This window comes from Notothenia rossii, assembly GCF_949606895.1.
Source record: "Notothenia rossii genome assembly, chromosome: 9".
Taxonomy (NCBI): domain Eukaryota; kingdom Metazoa; phylum Chordata; class Actinopteri; order Perciformes; family Nototheniidae; genus Notothenia; species Notothenia rossii.
In genome coordinates this window covers 37,799,394-37,813,970 of record NC_136907.1, presented here as the reverse complement: position 1 = coordinate 37,813,970, position 14,577 = coordinate 37,799,394, and the positions used below count along the sequence as shown (strand labels likewise).

The 14,577-nt window shown below is 41.6% G+C and overlaps 1 protein-coding gene across 2 annotated transcripts in view; it reads left to right on the top strand.

Moving 5' to 3' along the window:
• The window catches only part of paxip1 (PAX interacting (with transcription-activation domain) protein 1), a 45,915-nt gene extending 31,912 nt beyond the window's left edge, over window positions 1-14,003 (top strand). For both annotated transcript variants that reach the window (XM_079648831.1, XM_079648832.1), the window contains 13 exons: window positions 88-183; window positions 964-1,101; window positions 1,328-1,449; window positions 2,070-2,254; window positions 3,300-3,343; window positions 5,553-5,620; window positions 5,723-5,825; window positions 7,007-7,175; window positions 7,265-7,365; window positions 7,506-7,640; window positions 7,833-7,908; window positions 13,170-13,234; window positions 13,733-14,003. In XM_079648831.1, the coding sequence (XP_079504957.1) occupies window positions 88-183; window positions 964-1,101; window positions 1,328-1,449; window positions 2,070-2,254; window positions 3,300-3,343; window positions 5,553-5,620; window positions 5,723-5,825; window positions 7,007-7,175; window positions 7,265-7,365; window positions 7,506-7,640; window positions 7,833-7,908; window positions 13,170-13,234; window positions 13,733-13,744 (1,314 nt within the window). In that variant the 3' untranslated portion in view covers window positions 13,745-14,003. The remainder of the gene's footprint in view (window positions 1-87; window positions 184-963; window positions 1,102-1,327; window positions 1,450-2,069; window positions 2,255-3,299; window positions 3,344-5,552; window positions 5,621-5,722; window positions 5,826-7,006; window positions 7,176-7,264; window positions 7,366-7,505; window positions 7,641-7,832; window positions 7,909-13,169; window positions 13,235-13,732) is intronic.
• The last annotated feature ends 574 nt before the right edge of the window (window positions 14,004-14,577 follow it).

The window sequence follows — 14,577 nt, the reverse complement described above, 5'->3', positions numbered from 1 at the left end:
GTTTAAAATAGTGCCAATAAGCAAAGATGGAGAATAAAATGTAATTCTGCTGTGGATTATTTCATGTTTGCCAAACCCCTTCCTCAGGTGATCCAGGCATGTGGGGGTGCTGTAGACCCCACCCTGTCCAGCCGCTGCACACACTTGCTGTGTGAGAGTCAAGTCAGCAGCATGTATGTTCAGGTAATGTGTGCTATCAGAACAGAACTCTACCAATGTTAAACACTGCAGATCGTCTTAACCAATCAGAATCCCACGTTTTTCTTGGTGTTTAGGTGCATACCAGTCACAGTAAACATAGTAAGAGAAAACAATCTGGTGATATTTGTTGAATATATTTTTTAAACACAAAAGAGCTATACAACAAAGTTTAAAGAATGTGCATGGTATGAATAATGTGTAATGTGCAAAAAGTCTAAATTGTCCAGAAACTACATTAATGTAACCCGATTCCCGAGAGACTTTCCTTCAATGTAATGTGTACATTCATTTTGCATTAATAGAGTGGTGCAGTGATGACTTTTTCTGTAGGCAGACCCAAAATAAATAATTGCAGGAAATGTGCTCTGTGTCTCACACATTTCTGCTATAAATAATCTACATCACGGTCGCAAATATCACAACTACTAAGCTTAAGGCGGCTAAGTAACAGCGAGATGTTAGCCGTCCAGAGTTTTTAAAACACATAGAAGTTTCAGATGTTAATCGGTGACAGTGGGGGCGCTAGGGGGTGGCTACTTGGGCTCAAGCCCCGGATGTTTTCTGAAAAGCCCCGAATGTTTCACTGAGAAACGTCTCGTCAGTAATGTGCAGTACCGGAGTCCAACAGAGAGGCAGCAGCTGCTGGACAGTAGCCTGCGTACTACCACCGCTGCAATGCTCCGGCGAGTCCACAGTTCACGCTAGCAACCTTTTGTCCATCTTTGTCCGTGTCGTTGATGATTATGCTGTTTTCTGTGGCAGGCTCTCAGAGAGGGGAAGCGCTGTGTAACTGCCCACTGGCTCAACACCGTCCTGAAGAGGAAGAGGATGGTTCCTCCTCATCGAACGTTACATCTGCCCTTCGCCTTCCCCCCTGGGGCCAAACCCTGCTCTCAGCACGTAGGTCCAGCCGACACATGTCTGCTGCTGTCATTCATGAGTGTTATCTGATGGTGTACTGTATATACCAACACAAGGAAGTGCCTTTTTTCTTTTTGGCATTGTAGGCTAAGACCATAAGTAATACTAATTTATTATTTCACTTTCTGCTCATTTCTGTCATTTTCAGTGTCTTATGTATATTACTATTGTATGTCTGATGCTGTCTGCCTGTCCTCTCCATCAGATAATCTCAGTGACGGGTTTTGTGGACGCTGACAGGGACGACCTGAAGTTGATGGCCTACCTGGCTGGTGCCAGATACACAGGATATCTATGTCGCAGTAACACCGTCCTCATCTGCAAAGAGTGAGGGGGGGGGGGTTGCTGCAGGTGTCAATTGTAGCTCTGATCATACACTTCCAGTCGATACCATGCTAATACCTGGGCTCTGGGTACCCGTCCATCCGTAGTCGGTGGTTGACCATTTACGGGTGTCCTCCCCCAGAGTTTATTTATCACTTGTTGTCGACTGTGTTAGGACAGTGGTTCCAAACCGGGGGTTTGAGGACCCCTGGGGTACTTGAGAGGATTGTAGAAGGATTGGGGATTACAATATATTTCCACAAAAAAAAACACTAAATCAATGTTCATAAGCCTGGTGTCCTGCCCCCAGAACTATCAAAGGTTATGAAAGACAAGCAACCTCAAATCTCCTTCAAAAGCTCTAGTCTTAACAACAGATGTAGAAACTGCTATTATTATTTTCACTGACAATAAGTGTAAGTGTCAAGTTTAAATGCTTCTTAACATTTAACAAACTATGAATGTGTTATACCCACTTAACGGGAAGAAAGTCAGCTACCTGATGATATGAACCATTTTTACCTAAACAAAACACAAGTCTAATGCCAAGCCTCTGAATTAGCACTAAACGAAAGAGTGCTAACAGTGTGAGTCATATGGTCATCTTGCTGATCTCTCCTCAGACCCAGTGGGCTGAAATATGAGAAGGCTAAGGAGTGGAAGATCCCGTGTGTGAACGCGCAGTGGCTGTGTGACATCCTGCTTGGCAACTTTGAAGCCCTGCGGCAGGTCCAGCACAGCAGATACTGCATGTACACACACCCCGAGCCCCTGGTGCCCAACACACACCTGGTCCAGAACCTGCTGGGTGAGTAAATGGATACAGTCATACACACACACACACACACACACACACACACACACACACACACACACACACACACACACACACACACACACACGTTTTATCTTGGATAATGAGTGTTATTTTAATGGAGAAATTGTCAAATGGTCAAATAATAGGGAAATAAAAAAACAGAAAGGTCACCTAGTCAAAGTAACATCAATGTCAAGCATTTTTGTGAGCTAGCCTGGACCTACCTATTTTATTTATTTAGTCACTGAGAATTCAGAAATCCACCCATAAAAGGCTTGCATTTATTAATGTTACCTTTGTTCTAGGGTTAGCTTGGGTGTGTTTTATTATTTCAATATATATTTTTGTTGTTGAAACACGCCATAATCTTTTGCACACTTAACCCTGATTTCATGCCATAGTATGCCTCAACGTCTTTATTAGCACACAGCAGGAGCGGGATTCATTTTGAATTAAAAGACAAATCTTGACCCCAAAAATCTAAAACTAATTGTGAGACTCAGAAAGGATCACACTATCAAATGTCAATGGAAATCACAATATGGACTAGTACAATATCCAAATGCCAGGAAGAGCAATATTCCTCACAGGCAGAATATGTGTAAATGTCATTCTGCAGAAAGCAGTGATCCGTTTACAAATCATATTCTCGTGACTAAATAAAACATCAATATTTGTTACAGATCATCTTCAATCATAATAAGAATAAGAATCGTTTATGTTGTTTAATCCCTCCAATGCCGTTAGTCATGGAGCGAATACTTTTTTTCTTCACAAATCCTGCAAGCCTTATTTCACACTCCTTAAAGATAATATCTGGGTCATCTTACAATAAGCGAGGCAGCAGTTATCACACACACTCCTCTGTTGGAGTGTGTTCCTTCAATAACAGCACTGCTCCTTGTGGATCAGCCCTGTAATCGGTGCTTTTAAAGTGTATGGACTTGCAGTAAAATGTATGTATGTCTACATTTTGTGAATATTCTATCTCAGGAAAGATTATGACCTGCATTGACCTCTGTGTTTCCCTCTGCAGGCGCCTGGAGAGCGCCAATCAAAGTGTCTCCTGAGGCTGTGGCGGTGAGTCTGACGATTTTACTCTGTGTGTTTGCCTTGTTGCTGCACATTGACTCACACAGGAGCAGCCTTACAGTCAAATCAGGCTGGCTGGGCTTTTGGAGAATAATTCAAAGAAAAATACAAAATAAAATGGCTTTTATCAAGTTCAACGACATTAGAATGATTTTTTGTAATGCTACCCTAAATCATTCTATTGACCCTTTATTAATTGCAAGTCTATGATGACGTGTTTTACACTGTTGCCTACTTCTTTGATGTGATGCAATGCTCTGTAGTCAGGGTTCGTACGGGTGCTTGAAATCCTTGAAAATGCTTGAATTTTTACGAGGTGTTTTCATGACTTGAAAAGTGCTTCAATTTTGGGAATGGTGCTTGGATTTGAGATAAAGTGCTTGAAATTGTAAATGCTTTACTTTTACAATAGTTCGCTTTTTAGATTAAAAGAACATAAAGAAGTCGGAGCGAGCTTAGTTGCTTCGCTTCTACGTAAAACAGCTCCGCTCCGGCCTTCCCACGCTATGCGCGCGACCTGCGAGTGTTTTATTTTTGTGTGACCTGGGCATTCTAATGAGAGAATGACAGTATGCCAGGAGGTTGCTGTTTTAACGAGCGTTGGCTATCCGAAAATAAATACAAGCTGTGGCTAAAACGAGGATCAACCCAACGATTCGCCTTCTGCACAGTTTGCCACAAAGAATTTCAATTATTCGCGATGGGAGAGTCTGCGCTGACGAGCAATATGAAAGGTAAGCCGTAGTAGAGCATTTTGGATTAGGCTAACGTTGCATGTTACGTTTGTTTAAGCTAGTAACGTTAGCGAACTCGATGTGGGATAATTGCTTATGCAGGTGACAATAATAAAAAGGGGCGTACCTATGTCAGTATGTGCGACTGTCGCCATCCTGTGGTTTTCAGAGGATGAAGCACATAAAAGCAATGTATTTCTACTGGTAGTATTTTTCGTGCCTAAACTTGCTCCATCGAAATCAGTCACATTGACCCGAAGACACATTTTGAGTTATACACTGTTGGAAAGAGGATATTCCTAGCTTTCTAACGGAGGAAACATATTTTCGTTTGTATTACTGGTCTGGGGGAAGCTCGTGAGTGTGTGTGTGTGTGTGTGTGTTTGTGTATTTTTGCGTTTGTGTGTATTGTGTTATTTTTTACGGGGAAAACACTCACGAGAAACACCGGCTGTTGTTATGCCTGCTTTGATGTAAAGTTACTCCGTTCTCCGCTTGTAATTATGCCGTTACAAGCTTCAAAGTTGTATTTATCATCTGAATTTGCCGAAACAAGTTTAATATTCTGAAAGCCAAGACTTTGTTTATTTGAAATCAGATGAAAACAAACTGTAACGGACCCTGCCGTGTTATCTATGATTACTATACGCCATACATTCATAATGTCAGCGGGAGGGAGGGGGGAGCATCGCTACGTAAAAGCATTAGTGCGAGGGAGAGCAGTCATCTTCCCTTTACAAGCTTCAAACATATATTCATCGGGAGATTTTGGCAATAAAAGTTTCATTTTCTGAAAAAAATTCCCTGGAAACCTCCAAAACTCTTACAAAGAAAGAGGATCTCTGCACACGCTTTTTTTTATATCAGCTTTGTGTTTCAATGGTTTTGTCCTAACCTTGGAGAGCCGTATGTTTACTGCCACCCTAAAAGGACCTCAAAAATGTTAAAAGTGTTAATGAAGAATTTATTGAAAAGTTAGTTGGCTGATTGTTTTATATTGGCTCAGCCAGGTTATATTGGATGCCCAGTCTACTATATATGATATGGGTCACTCATTTTACAATATTAAACTTTGTTTTCTTATCTTTAATTCGTCATCCTTATGTAGAATGCTATTACGAAACACACATTTGGTTGTTTATAGCATAAAGAACATCTGATTTAATGTGAGGTAGGGAAATAATCATTTGAGTATAAGTATGTGCATATAAATATGTAATTTACAACAGCTGTACGCTGCTTGAAAAGCTTGAAAATGCACCTTGAAAATGCTTGAAAAGTGCTTGAATTTGACTTTGGAAAAGGTGTAAGAACCCTGTGTAGTGTTTCACATTTATCTCAATGTGAAAGATGTCAGCACAGAAAGAAACGAGCAAACAGTGGATGGTAGATGCTGCTCTGCTTGTTTGAGTGTGTATGTTGGCTCATCTGAGTGTGGTTCTGTCCTGATGTGTGCTGTGTAGAGCCTGCAGCTGCTCCACAAGCAGAAGATGAGCGATTCCAGCAGCCAGCCCACCAACAAGAAGGCCAGGTCAGTGCACTCTGTATCACACACACACACAGTTGGAGCTTTGCAGAGTACCGTGTTACGATGTGTCATTTTGTGGCTAAAAGTCCAATGGTGTGTGTTCAGGCTGGAAGACATCCAGTCGCCCAATAAGAAGCTTCCTCTAGAGTCCACTCCCCGAGTCATGTTCACAGGCTTTGAGCCGGCACAAGTGCAGCAGTACACAAAGGTGAGGTCGGCTTGACACACACACACACACACACACACACACACACACACACACACACACACACACACACACACACACACACACACACACACACACACACACACACACACACACACACACACATGCAAGCACACGCACACAAACCACATGTATTTAAATAAGCATGAGACTTCACACCGCTGTTTAAAGACAGTGACCTTCAGACAAGATGCTGACCTTATAGTTTGCTGTTAAACATCTAGAGCCTGTTGTAGGTCGCGGGGTGTTTCTCAATGTCGAGTAAAGCTGCTCCAGAGCCACTATTTCCAGCATACTACGTCATCGAGTGCCGCCGAAGGACTGTTCCAATGTCCAGCATACTTGGAATTCTACCGAGCCCGGCGTACTTCGTAGCGAGAAATTCTGATGCTGTACATGTGTAGACTCCGTGGTCTTAAAATCCCCACAATGCTTTGCGCACGGACCAATTTCCCCAAATCTTTGGCGGGAAATGTAAGGCGGGGCCTCTCATATGACGCACACCTACACACTTGCTCGCCTGTTCCACTCTTCGTTTTCCGAATGCCAAGAAGTATTCTTGCCTCGCTTCTGAAGCAAGACGCTCGGAAGACATGTGCTACCAAGCAAGCTTACTCGACATTGAGAAACACCCAGTGTGTGTGTAAGAGGGGAGGAAACCTTTTGTCTGAGTCTCCACTGGATGGCAGCACTAGCCAGCTAGCTCCGTCAGACATTGTGCGGTCAGTGGAGACTCAATTCTCCCTGCTGATAAAGCTTGAGCCTCAACCAATGAGAGTGCGATCTTTCTGATCCACACATCTCTCAATTGACACTTGTTTTATAAAAATAAGAATATCCAGATCCGATTTTATAACAAAATGATATGGGTTTAATATGTCACAATTCATATACAAGTAAAGTAAAAGTCATCAACTGAATGGTTTCATTAAACAAACTGTATCCTAAACATAATAAGCAAAATAAGGTAAAGCTGTAACGGGGTGGGTCAGGATGCACGACCCAAAAGCTGTAACGGGGTGGCTCAGGATGCACGACCCAAAAGCTGTACAAAAACAGGGGAGGCAGATATAGGAATATAAACAAAAAGAAAGTGATATTTCCTTTTAGCATTAGCTCCTCTGTCTCCTACTGCTAACAGTGTGTCTTCTTTCCCCCTGCAGAGGTTACATGCTTTAGGGGGGGAGGTAGCAGACGGCAGTCAGAAGGTCTCTCACCTGGTGGCCTGTAAGGTGACTCGCACCGTCAAGTTCCTCAGCGCCATGTCTGTGGTGAAACACATCGTCAGCCCCGAGTGGCTGGAGGAGAGCTGGAGGAGCCAGAAGTTTGTGGGTATGTTTTTACATTAAGGCTACACATTTTCTTAATGAAAAGAATAAGGATGTATGCAATTTAACAAAACAAGTTTGTGTGTGTTGAAGATGAGCATAGCTACACCCTGAGGGATGCAGAGGCAGAGGTGTTGTTTGGCTTCAGTCTGGAAGATTCACTGAAGAGGGCCCACAATGCACCGCTCTTCAAGGTGAGACAACAAGTCTGCCATTGGTCTGGTTACTCCAGAGTTTAAATACTGTGGAGAATGCTTTGATGGGCATGGATTGGTTCTAATGAGTGTGTCCCTGTCCTCTAATGAGTGTGTCTGTCTGTCTGATGGGGGTGCAGGGGAAGTATTTCTACCTCACCCCGGGAATGTGCCCCAGCCTCAGCACCATGAAGCCCATCCTGGAGAGCGCAGGAGGGAAGCTGCTGGCCAAACAGCCGTCCTACAGGAAGATCATGGAGCACAAACAGAACAAGGTGCTCACACACTTTCATCACATGATAGAAAGTCCTTACAGCCACTGAGTGGTAGGGATGTTATGAAGGAATCATGATAATGCATTTCATTTTCATATAAGGTAGAATATAATAATATAGTTATAAGCATTTTATTCATAAAGATTATTGGACTTCTTTTATTCACAAACTCCACGTTGGTGTGTTGTTCAGAACCTCCCAGAGATCATCTTAATCTCCTGCGACAACGACCTGCACCTCTGTAGAGAGTACTTCTTGAAAAACATTGGTAAGACACACACACACACAAACACACACACACACACACACACACACACACACACACACACACACACACACACACACACACACACACACACACACACACACACACACACTAGGGCTGCTCGATTATGGCAAAAATCATAATCACGATTATTTTTGGTCAATAATTAATATCACGATTATTAAATACGATTATTCATTGACTTTGAAAACGTCAATTTATTGAACTTTAAAACAAATAATAATTTGAACAGTATCTTTGACGGTTGATTACCCTGAACGTATAATTCAACTGAAAAACCAATACAAAATAAATTAAATAAATGATATATTTAAATAAATAATATCAAAATAATAAATACCAATAAACAGGATCATCAAATATTTTGGAGCGCACTTCCACTAGTTATTAAACATATATAAATATGATAAATAAAATAAAAATAGACTAAAATAAAAATGTTTTCGCTTATGTTGTTTTCGTAATTGTGGCAGGCCAAAATCGTAATTGCGATTAGAATACGATTAATTGACACACACACACACACTGAGACACACACACGCTTTTTGTCTAACACAGTTCTGTACTGTTATGCTGTTATGTTCAGTCATTGTTCTTATGTTGAACATGAATACATTTACTTTGTAAGTAATTATGGGAAGTATTTCTTTTTTCTTAGCAATTTTCCTTCATACTTTCTTGCCGTGAAATAGGTCTTAAATTCTATTCAAAGTGGCCTTAAAAAGGTCTTAAAAGGTCTTACATTTGAGTTGGCGAAACCTGCAGGAACCCTGTGTGCAGTAATCCTGACACACCACCATACAAGCTAAAGTGCAGTGATGCAAATTAGTCGCTTTTCGGCGCCTCCCGCTTTTTTAACGCTGATTTGGGTGACTTGTGTAATTCGTGGAGAACCGAAGAGTTTTCGTGGGGGGGGGGGGGTGTCCGTCAGTCTTAAAATCCGTCAGTCCATACATCCGACAACTTCTCGCTTCAAATAATAAGAAGAAATCTAGATCGCAAAATAATTAAACAAGCGAGTGACTGTTTTTCCTGGCCGAGGACAGGTTCCTTGAACACAACACGAGCGTAACGTGTCTTCACGTGGTATATGTCTCGTCTGAAAGGATTGCTGACGGAGAGCACTGGAACGCCGCTCCAGCTCATCAAATATTACAGTACCCATAAGGAGCCGTACACATGCCGCAGGGTTTGCGTGGCTGTGTCTTTAGTTGTAAGCACAGTGGCGATCTGTTGTTATTAGCATCTGGTTAGCTAGCTATGCTAACGAATTTAAAGAGCTTTTCTACAACCAGGTGGAAGAGAGCTCTCTCCTGAGAGGCTCAAATAACCTCAGCTCAGTGAGGTTAAGGCACACATGATCATTATAGTTATTAATGAGACATTAGAGACTAAATGAAAAACAGGTATAAAATACTATATGACAGTAAAACCAATTTGTTATTAATAAACAAAAATACAGTTTAAAAGGGGAGTGATTTGTAAAATATCCAAAAAGAAAAATCTGCTTTCAGTTCTGTTTCAAATGGGTGTTGAGATGTACCCATAGATCTCCTCATGTTGCTCTCAAAGTGCACCAGATTGTTGCTTTTAACTTCAATATTTTAAAAAAAATCTTCCCGGGGGAGCATGCCCATGTTCACATGGATAGGAAACTAAATACATTTACACACATCTTGTGTCCATATCTTTCTGTTTTGGTGGTCATGCCACAACCGTGAGTCATGGTAAAATATCTGGATTAAGAAGTTGCTTTTTCTTTGCACAACATGAAAGAAAGGCCAAATCAATGGGCTGTGATTTTATTTTTTTAACCAGAGGTTGAGTTCAATAATTTGTACGTCCTCGGAGGATGTTGTAAAAATTGAAAGGAAAAAGGTTCCCCACCCCTGCTGTAAATAATAATAAAAACCCTTGATTTCTAACTTAACATCTCTGTCTCCTACTGATCTGAGTATATTATAAAGAATAGCCAGTGAATTGAAGGATTATAGCACAGGCCTTTTTCAGACGGTATATTACACTGTTTTTTTCTGCTTCGAATAGTTCTCTCTTTTTTCACCATACCTGTGTTTGCATCACTGAAAGTGGGAACTATTAAAGAAGAAGATTAACTTATCCCTTGCCTTGCTAATTTATCAAATGTATACATACAAAATACATCAAAGATGTGAAAGCTGCAGGTAATGTCTTCTCTGAAATGTGTACATGTTTGACACCCCTGCCTTAAGTAGTGTTACCGGCAGGAGCACTTGTATTTGCAGTGCGCATATAAGAGGAAGTAATGCCGGACATGCACTAGGGATGGGAACGATTAATGGAATATTCGAAATTATTCAGGTATTCGAATAATTATTCAGGTGTTCGAATATGAGTTATTAATTTTTTTATTATTATTTTATTTTTTGGGAGTGATGCCTAAGTTGATTACATATTATCAAATTGAATAATTCAATGACAGTGCCCTAGCTAAATGTGTTAGGTGACGTCTAAAGGTGTGTTTTGCTCCGCTCACCGGTCCCTCACAGCGGGCAGAGCTGCAGGTCTCTCTCTCTCTCTCGCGTCCGGTTATACTTCACTCACGTTTATGTCCAAATCCATCAGATCTAGCTAGTTCTAGCTAATGATATGGCTGCTGCCCCTCCCTACACGCAGATCACGCAGACTCAAACCTCATCTTATGCCCAAATGCGGCCGCAGCTGTTGCGAGGTTCCTGCGCTAACAGTTCATGAGCGTGCTCCCCCGCCCCCTGTCAACACTCGCGACACATGAGTGGCCAGCCTAAACAACAATAAGCGCTGCTTGGCAACCGTGTGTGGCGGCAAAGTGCATAGACATTTTGACAGGAGAGATTTAGTTTTGCTGGTATTCAACATATTTTACCAGTCATAGTCCGGTAATTATTTACACTCTAAGAAGAGTTCTACACAACAGACATGGCGTCAAAAAGGAGTAATGTGTGGAAATATTTCGACCAGGTTAGTCACATTTATTTTTTTATAGGATATGTACATTTCGGTTAACCGGTTAAACGTTTTTTGGGGGGTCGAATATTCGAATATACAGGACTGTCTCAGAAAATTAGAATATTGTGATAAAGTTCTTTATTTTCTGTAATGCAATTAAAAAAACTAAAATGTCATACATTCTGGATTCATTACAAATCAACTGAAATATTGCAAGCCTTTTATTATTTTAATATTGCTGATTATGGCATACAGCTTAAGAAAACTCAAATATCCTATCTCTAAATATTAGAATATCATGAAAAAGTATACTAGTAGGGTGTTCAACGAATCACTTGAATCGTCTAATTAACTCGAAACACCTGCAAGGGTTTCCTGAGCCTTGAAAAACACTCAGCTTGGTTCAGTAAACTAAATCACAAGTATGGGGAAGACTGCTGATCTGACTGCTGTCCAGAGGACCGTCATTGACACCCTCCATCAGGAGGGTAAGACACAAAAAGAAATTTCTCAAAGAGCAAGCTGTTCACAGAGTGCAGTTTCAAAGCACATCCACAAAAAGTCTGTTGGAAGGGGGAAATGTGGCAGGAAACGCTGCACAACCAAGAGAGATGACCGCAGCCTTAACAGCATTGTGAAGAAGAGTCGCTTCCAGAATTTGGGGGAGCTTCAAAGACAGTGGACTGAAGCTGGAGTCCAGGTATCAAAAGTCACTGTTCACAGACGTGTCCGGGAAATGGGCTACAATAGCCGTATTCCCATGGTCAAGCCACTTCTGAACTCAAGACAACGGAAGAGGCGTCTGACTTGGGCTAAGGAAAAGAAGCACTGGACAGTTGCACAGTGGTCCAAAGTCCTCTTTTCAGACGAAAGCAAGTTTTGTATTTCATTTGGAAGTCAAGGCGCCAGAGTCTGGAGAAAGGCTGGAGAGGAGCAAAATCCAAGTTGCTTGAAATCCAGTGTGAAGTTCCCACAGTCAGCGATGGTTTGGGGAGCCATGTCAGCTGCTGGTGTTGGTCCACTGTGTTTCATCAAGCCCAGAGTAAATGCAGCTGTGTACCAAGAGATTTTAGAGCACTACATGCTTCCGTCTGCTGAAAAGCTCTATGGAGATGAGGAATTCATTTTCCAGCATGATCTGGCACCTGCCCACAGTGCCAAAACCACCAGTAACTGGTGTACTGACCATGGCATTACTGTCCTCGATTGGCCTGCAAATTCCCCTGACCTGAACCCCATAGAGAATATGTGGGGTATTGTGAAGAAGAAGCTGAAAGACACCAGACCCAACAATGCTAATGAGCTAAAGGCCGCTATTGAAGCATCCTGGGCATCCATAACACCTCAGCAATGCCACAGGCTGATTGCCTCCATGCCACGCCGCATTGATGCAGTAATCCGTGCAAAAGGATTCCCAACCAAGTACTGAGTGCATTAATGGACATTTTCAAATGTTTGATTGTGTTTTGCTGTTATAAATCTTTTTTTTTTACTTGGTCTGAGGAACTATTCTAATTTTTTGAGATAGGATTTTTGAGTTTTCTTAAGCTGTATGCCATAATCAGCAATATTAAAATAATAAAAGGCTTGCAATATTTCAGTTGATTTGTAATGAATCCAGAATGTATGACATTTTTGTTTTTTTAATTGCATTACAGAAAATAAAGAACTTTATCACAATATTCTAATTTTCTGAGACAGTCCTGTACATTTGCTTTCAAATTCCCATCCCTAGTTCCCGGAAGAAAAAAATTGAAAAAGAGAAATGTCCAACGAGGCGTTCTGGGGCAGCATAGACAGGTATTTTCTGTGTTAGAGTTTTACTCTCTACACTATAGGGTGTACTTTGATGGTTTATGACTCTGCAGACCATTTACATGCAGAAAAACCTTCATAACACACAAGGGGACACGTAATAACCGGAAAAGCATGTGATGGGACCTTTAAGCTGTGTATCAGTGTAGCAGTTACATTAATGAACAATGAGTGTTAAAAAAAATATGTTTTGTGACTGAACAGAATTCACGATTTTTTATAGGATATGTACATTTCGGTTAACCGGTTAACCGTTTTTTCGGGGGTGAAATATTTGAATATACATTTGCTTTCAAATTCCCATCCCTAGCATGCCCACTATGCCTTTCATGGAGTAGAAGCACAGCTGCTCACACACATATTGTCATTGGTAGTGATGGCGTGAGGAGGGGTAGTGTTTGGCAGAGCACATGGTCAGCAGCATTGTGTGTGAAGTTATGTCTCGGCTGTCTCTGTTCCAGACGTCCACAACGCCGAGTTCATCCTGACCGGAGTCCTTACCCAGAAGCTGGACTACGACTCATATCCTTTATAGCCCTGAAGCACACACACACACACACACACACACACACACACACACACACACACACACACACACACACACACACACACACACACACACACACACACACACACACACAGACAGACAGATCCGTTATTCTTATGATTGAAGAGGATCTGTACCAAATACAGATGTTTTGTTTCGTTAGTCGAATATGGATCTGGATCACTGCAGCTCCACAATACTTCCTGCAGAATGACATTTACACATATTACACACTAGTCAATATTGTTACTTCCATTGACATTTGATTTATTCTGTTTGCATGTCACATGATGCTTCCTAATGATCCACTTGATCCTGAATATGTCCCCCGCATGTACTATATACTGAGTATATAGTGATGTAGACAGCATATTTGTGATATGAAGAATCCTGCCTTACTGTGAATGAAGACATTCTTCTGACACCTTTTCATCACGTTCAGAAGACACAGTGAGTTTCCTTGACAGGCCCACATATAAGTTCACCTGAAGGTGCAGCCATGATGAAGAGGAGGAGCAGATGGAGTCCACTCTGACTTTTCTATCTTTTTATTTCTGTGCATAGATCTCTAGTCATTTTGTAGCTTTTATTACCTGTTTTAAGGATAAATAAATGGATGTTATTTTTCCGAGGTGTATTTAAATTATGGAGGATTTTAACCTTTTTGCTGTTTGAATTTGAATGTGTATAAGCTTCCGCTGGTACACGCTGCTCTTTGGAATAAAAACTGTATATTATGATTGTGAAACATGTCTCTGTTTGCTTCCTGGTCATGCTGGGAAGTCATGTGTCCCATAGATCTCATATTTAGGTGGTTAGTATTCAGCATGGGGAATAAAGGCTCAGAGATGGTGCATGATCAGAAGTTTGGGGAATCACTCGAACGAAAGCTCTGCTGCCACTCTCCTCCGGTGTTCCTCCTGATAATTCCTGATAGACCAGATTTAATGAACTGGTAATGAGGCTCTGGGGTAGTTACTGCTGAAGTTCTAATTGCTGACTGTCAGACAGATAGCCTGGGGTTGTGTGGGGGGGAGGGGAGGGGGGGATGCAGCATCGCCTGCGGGGCTGCCCTCAAAACTGCTGCAGAATGAATTAAAGCGCCTGAGCCAAGGTCATGTGCTACATATTCTGAGAGTGAAGGTGTGAGGCGTCACACTGAGCTGGAAATACCTCATCTCTTTTCTCTGTAGAAACCTGCGGGACTTCAGATGGAAGCTGTGAATTTATACTAACTGAAAAGTTAATTATAAAAAACATTTTTTGTTTTCTAATAACAAGCCTAAAGGCCACCTGACTGCACTGCAGAGGAACTGTGAGGT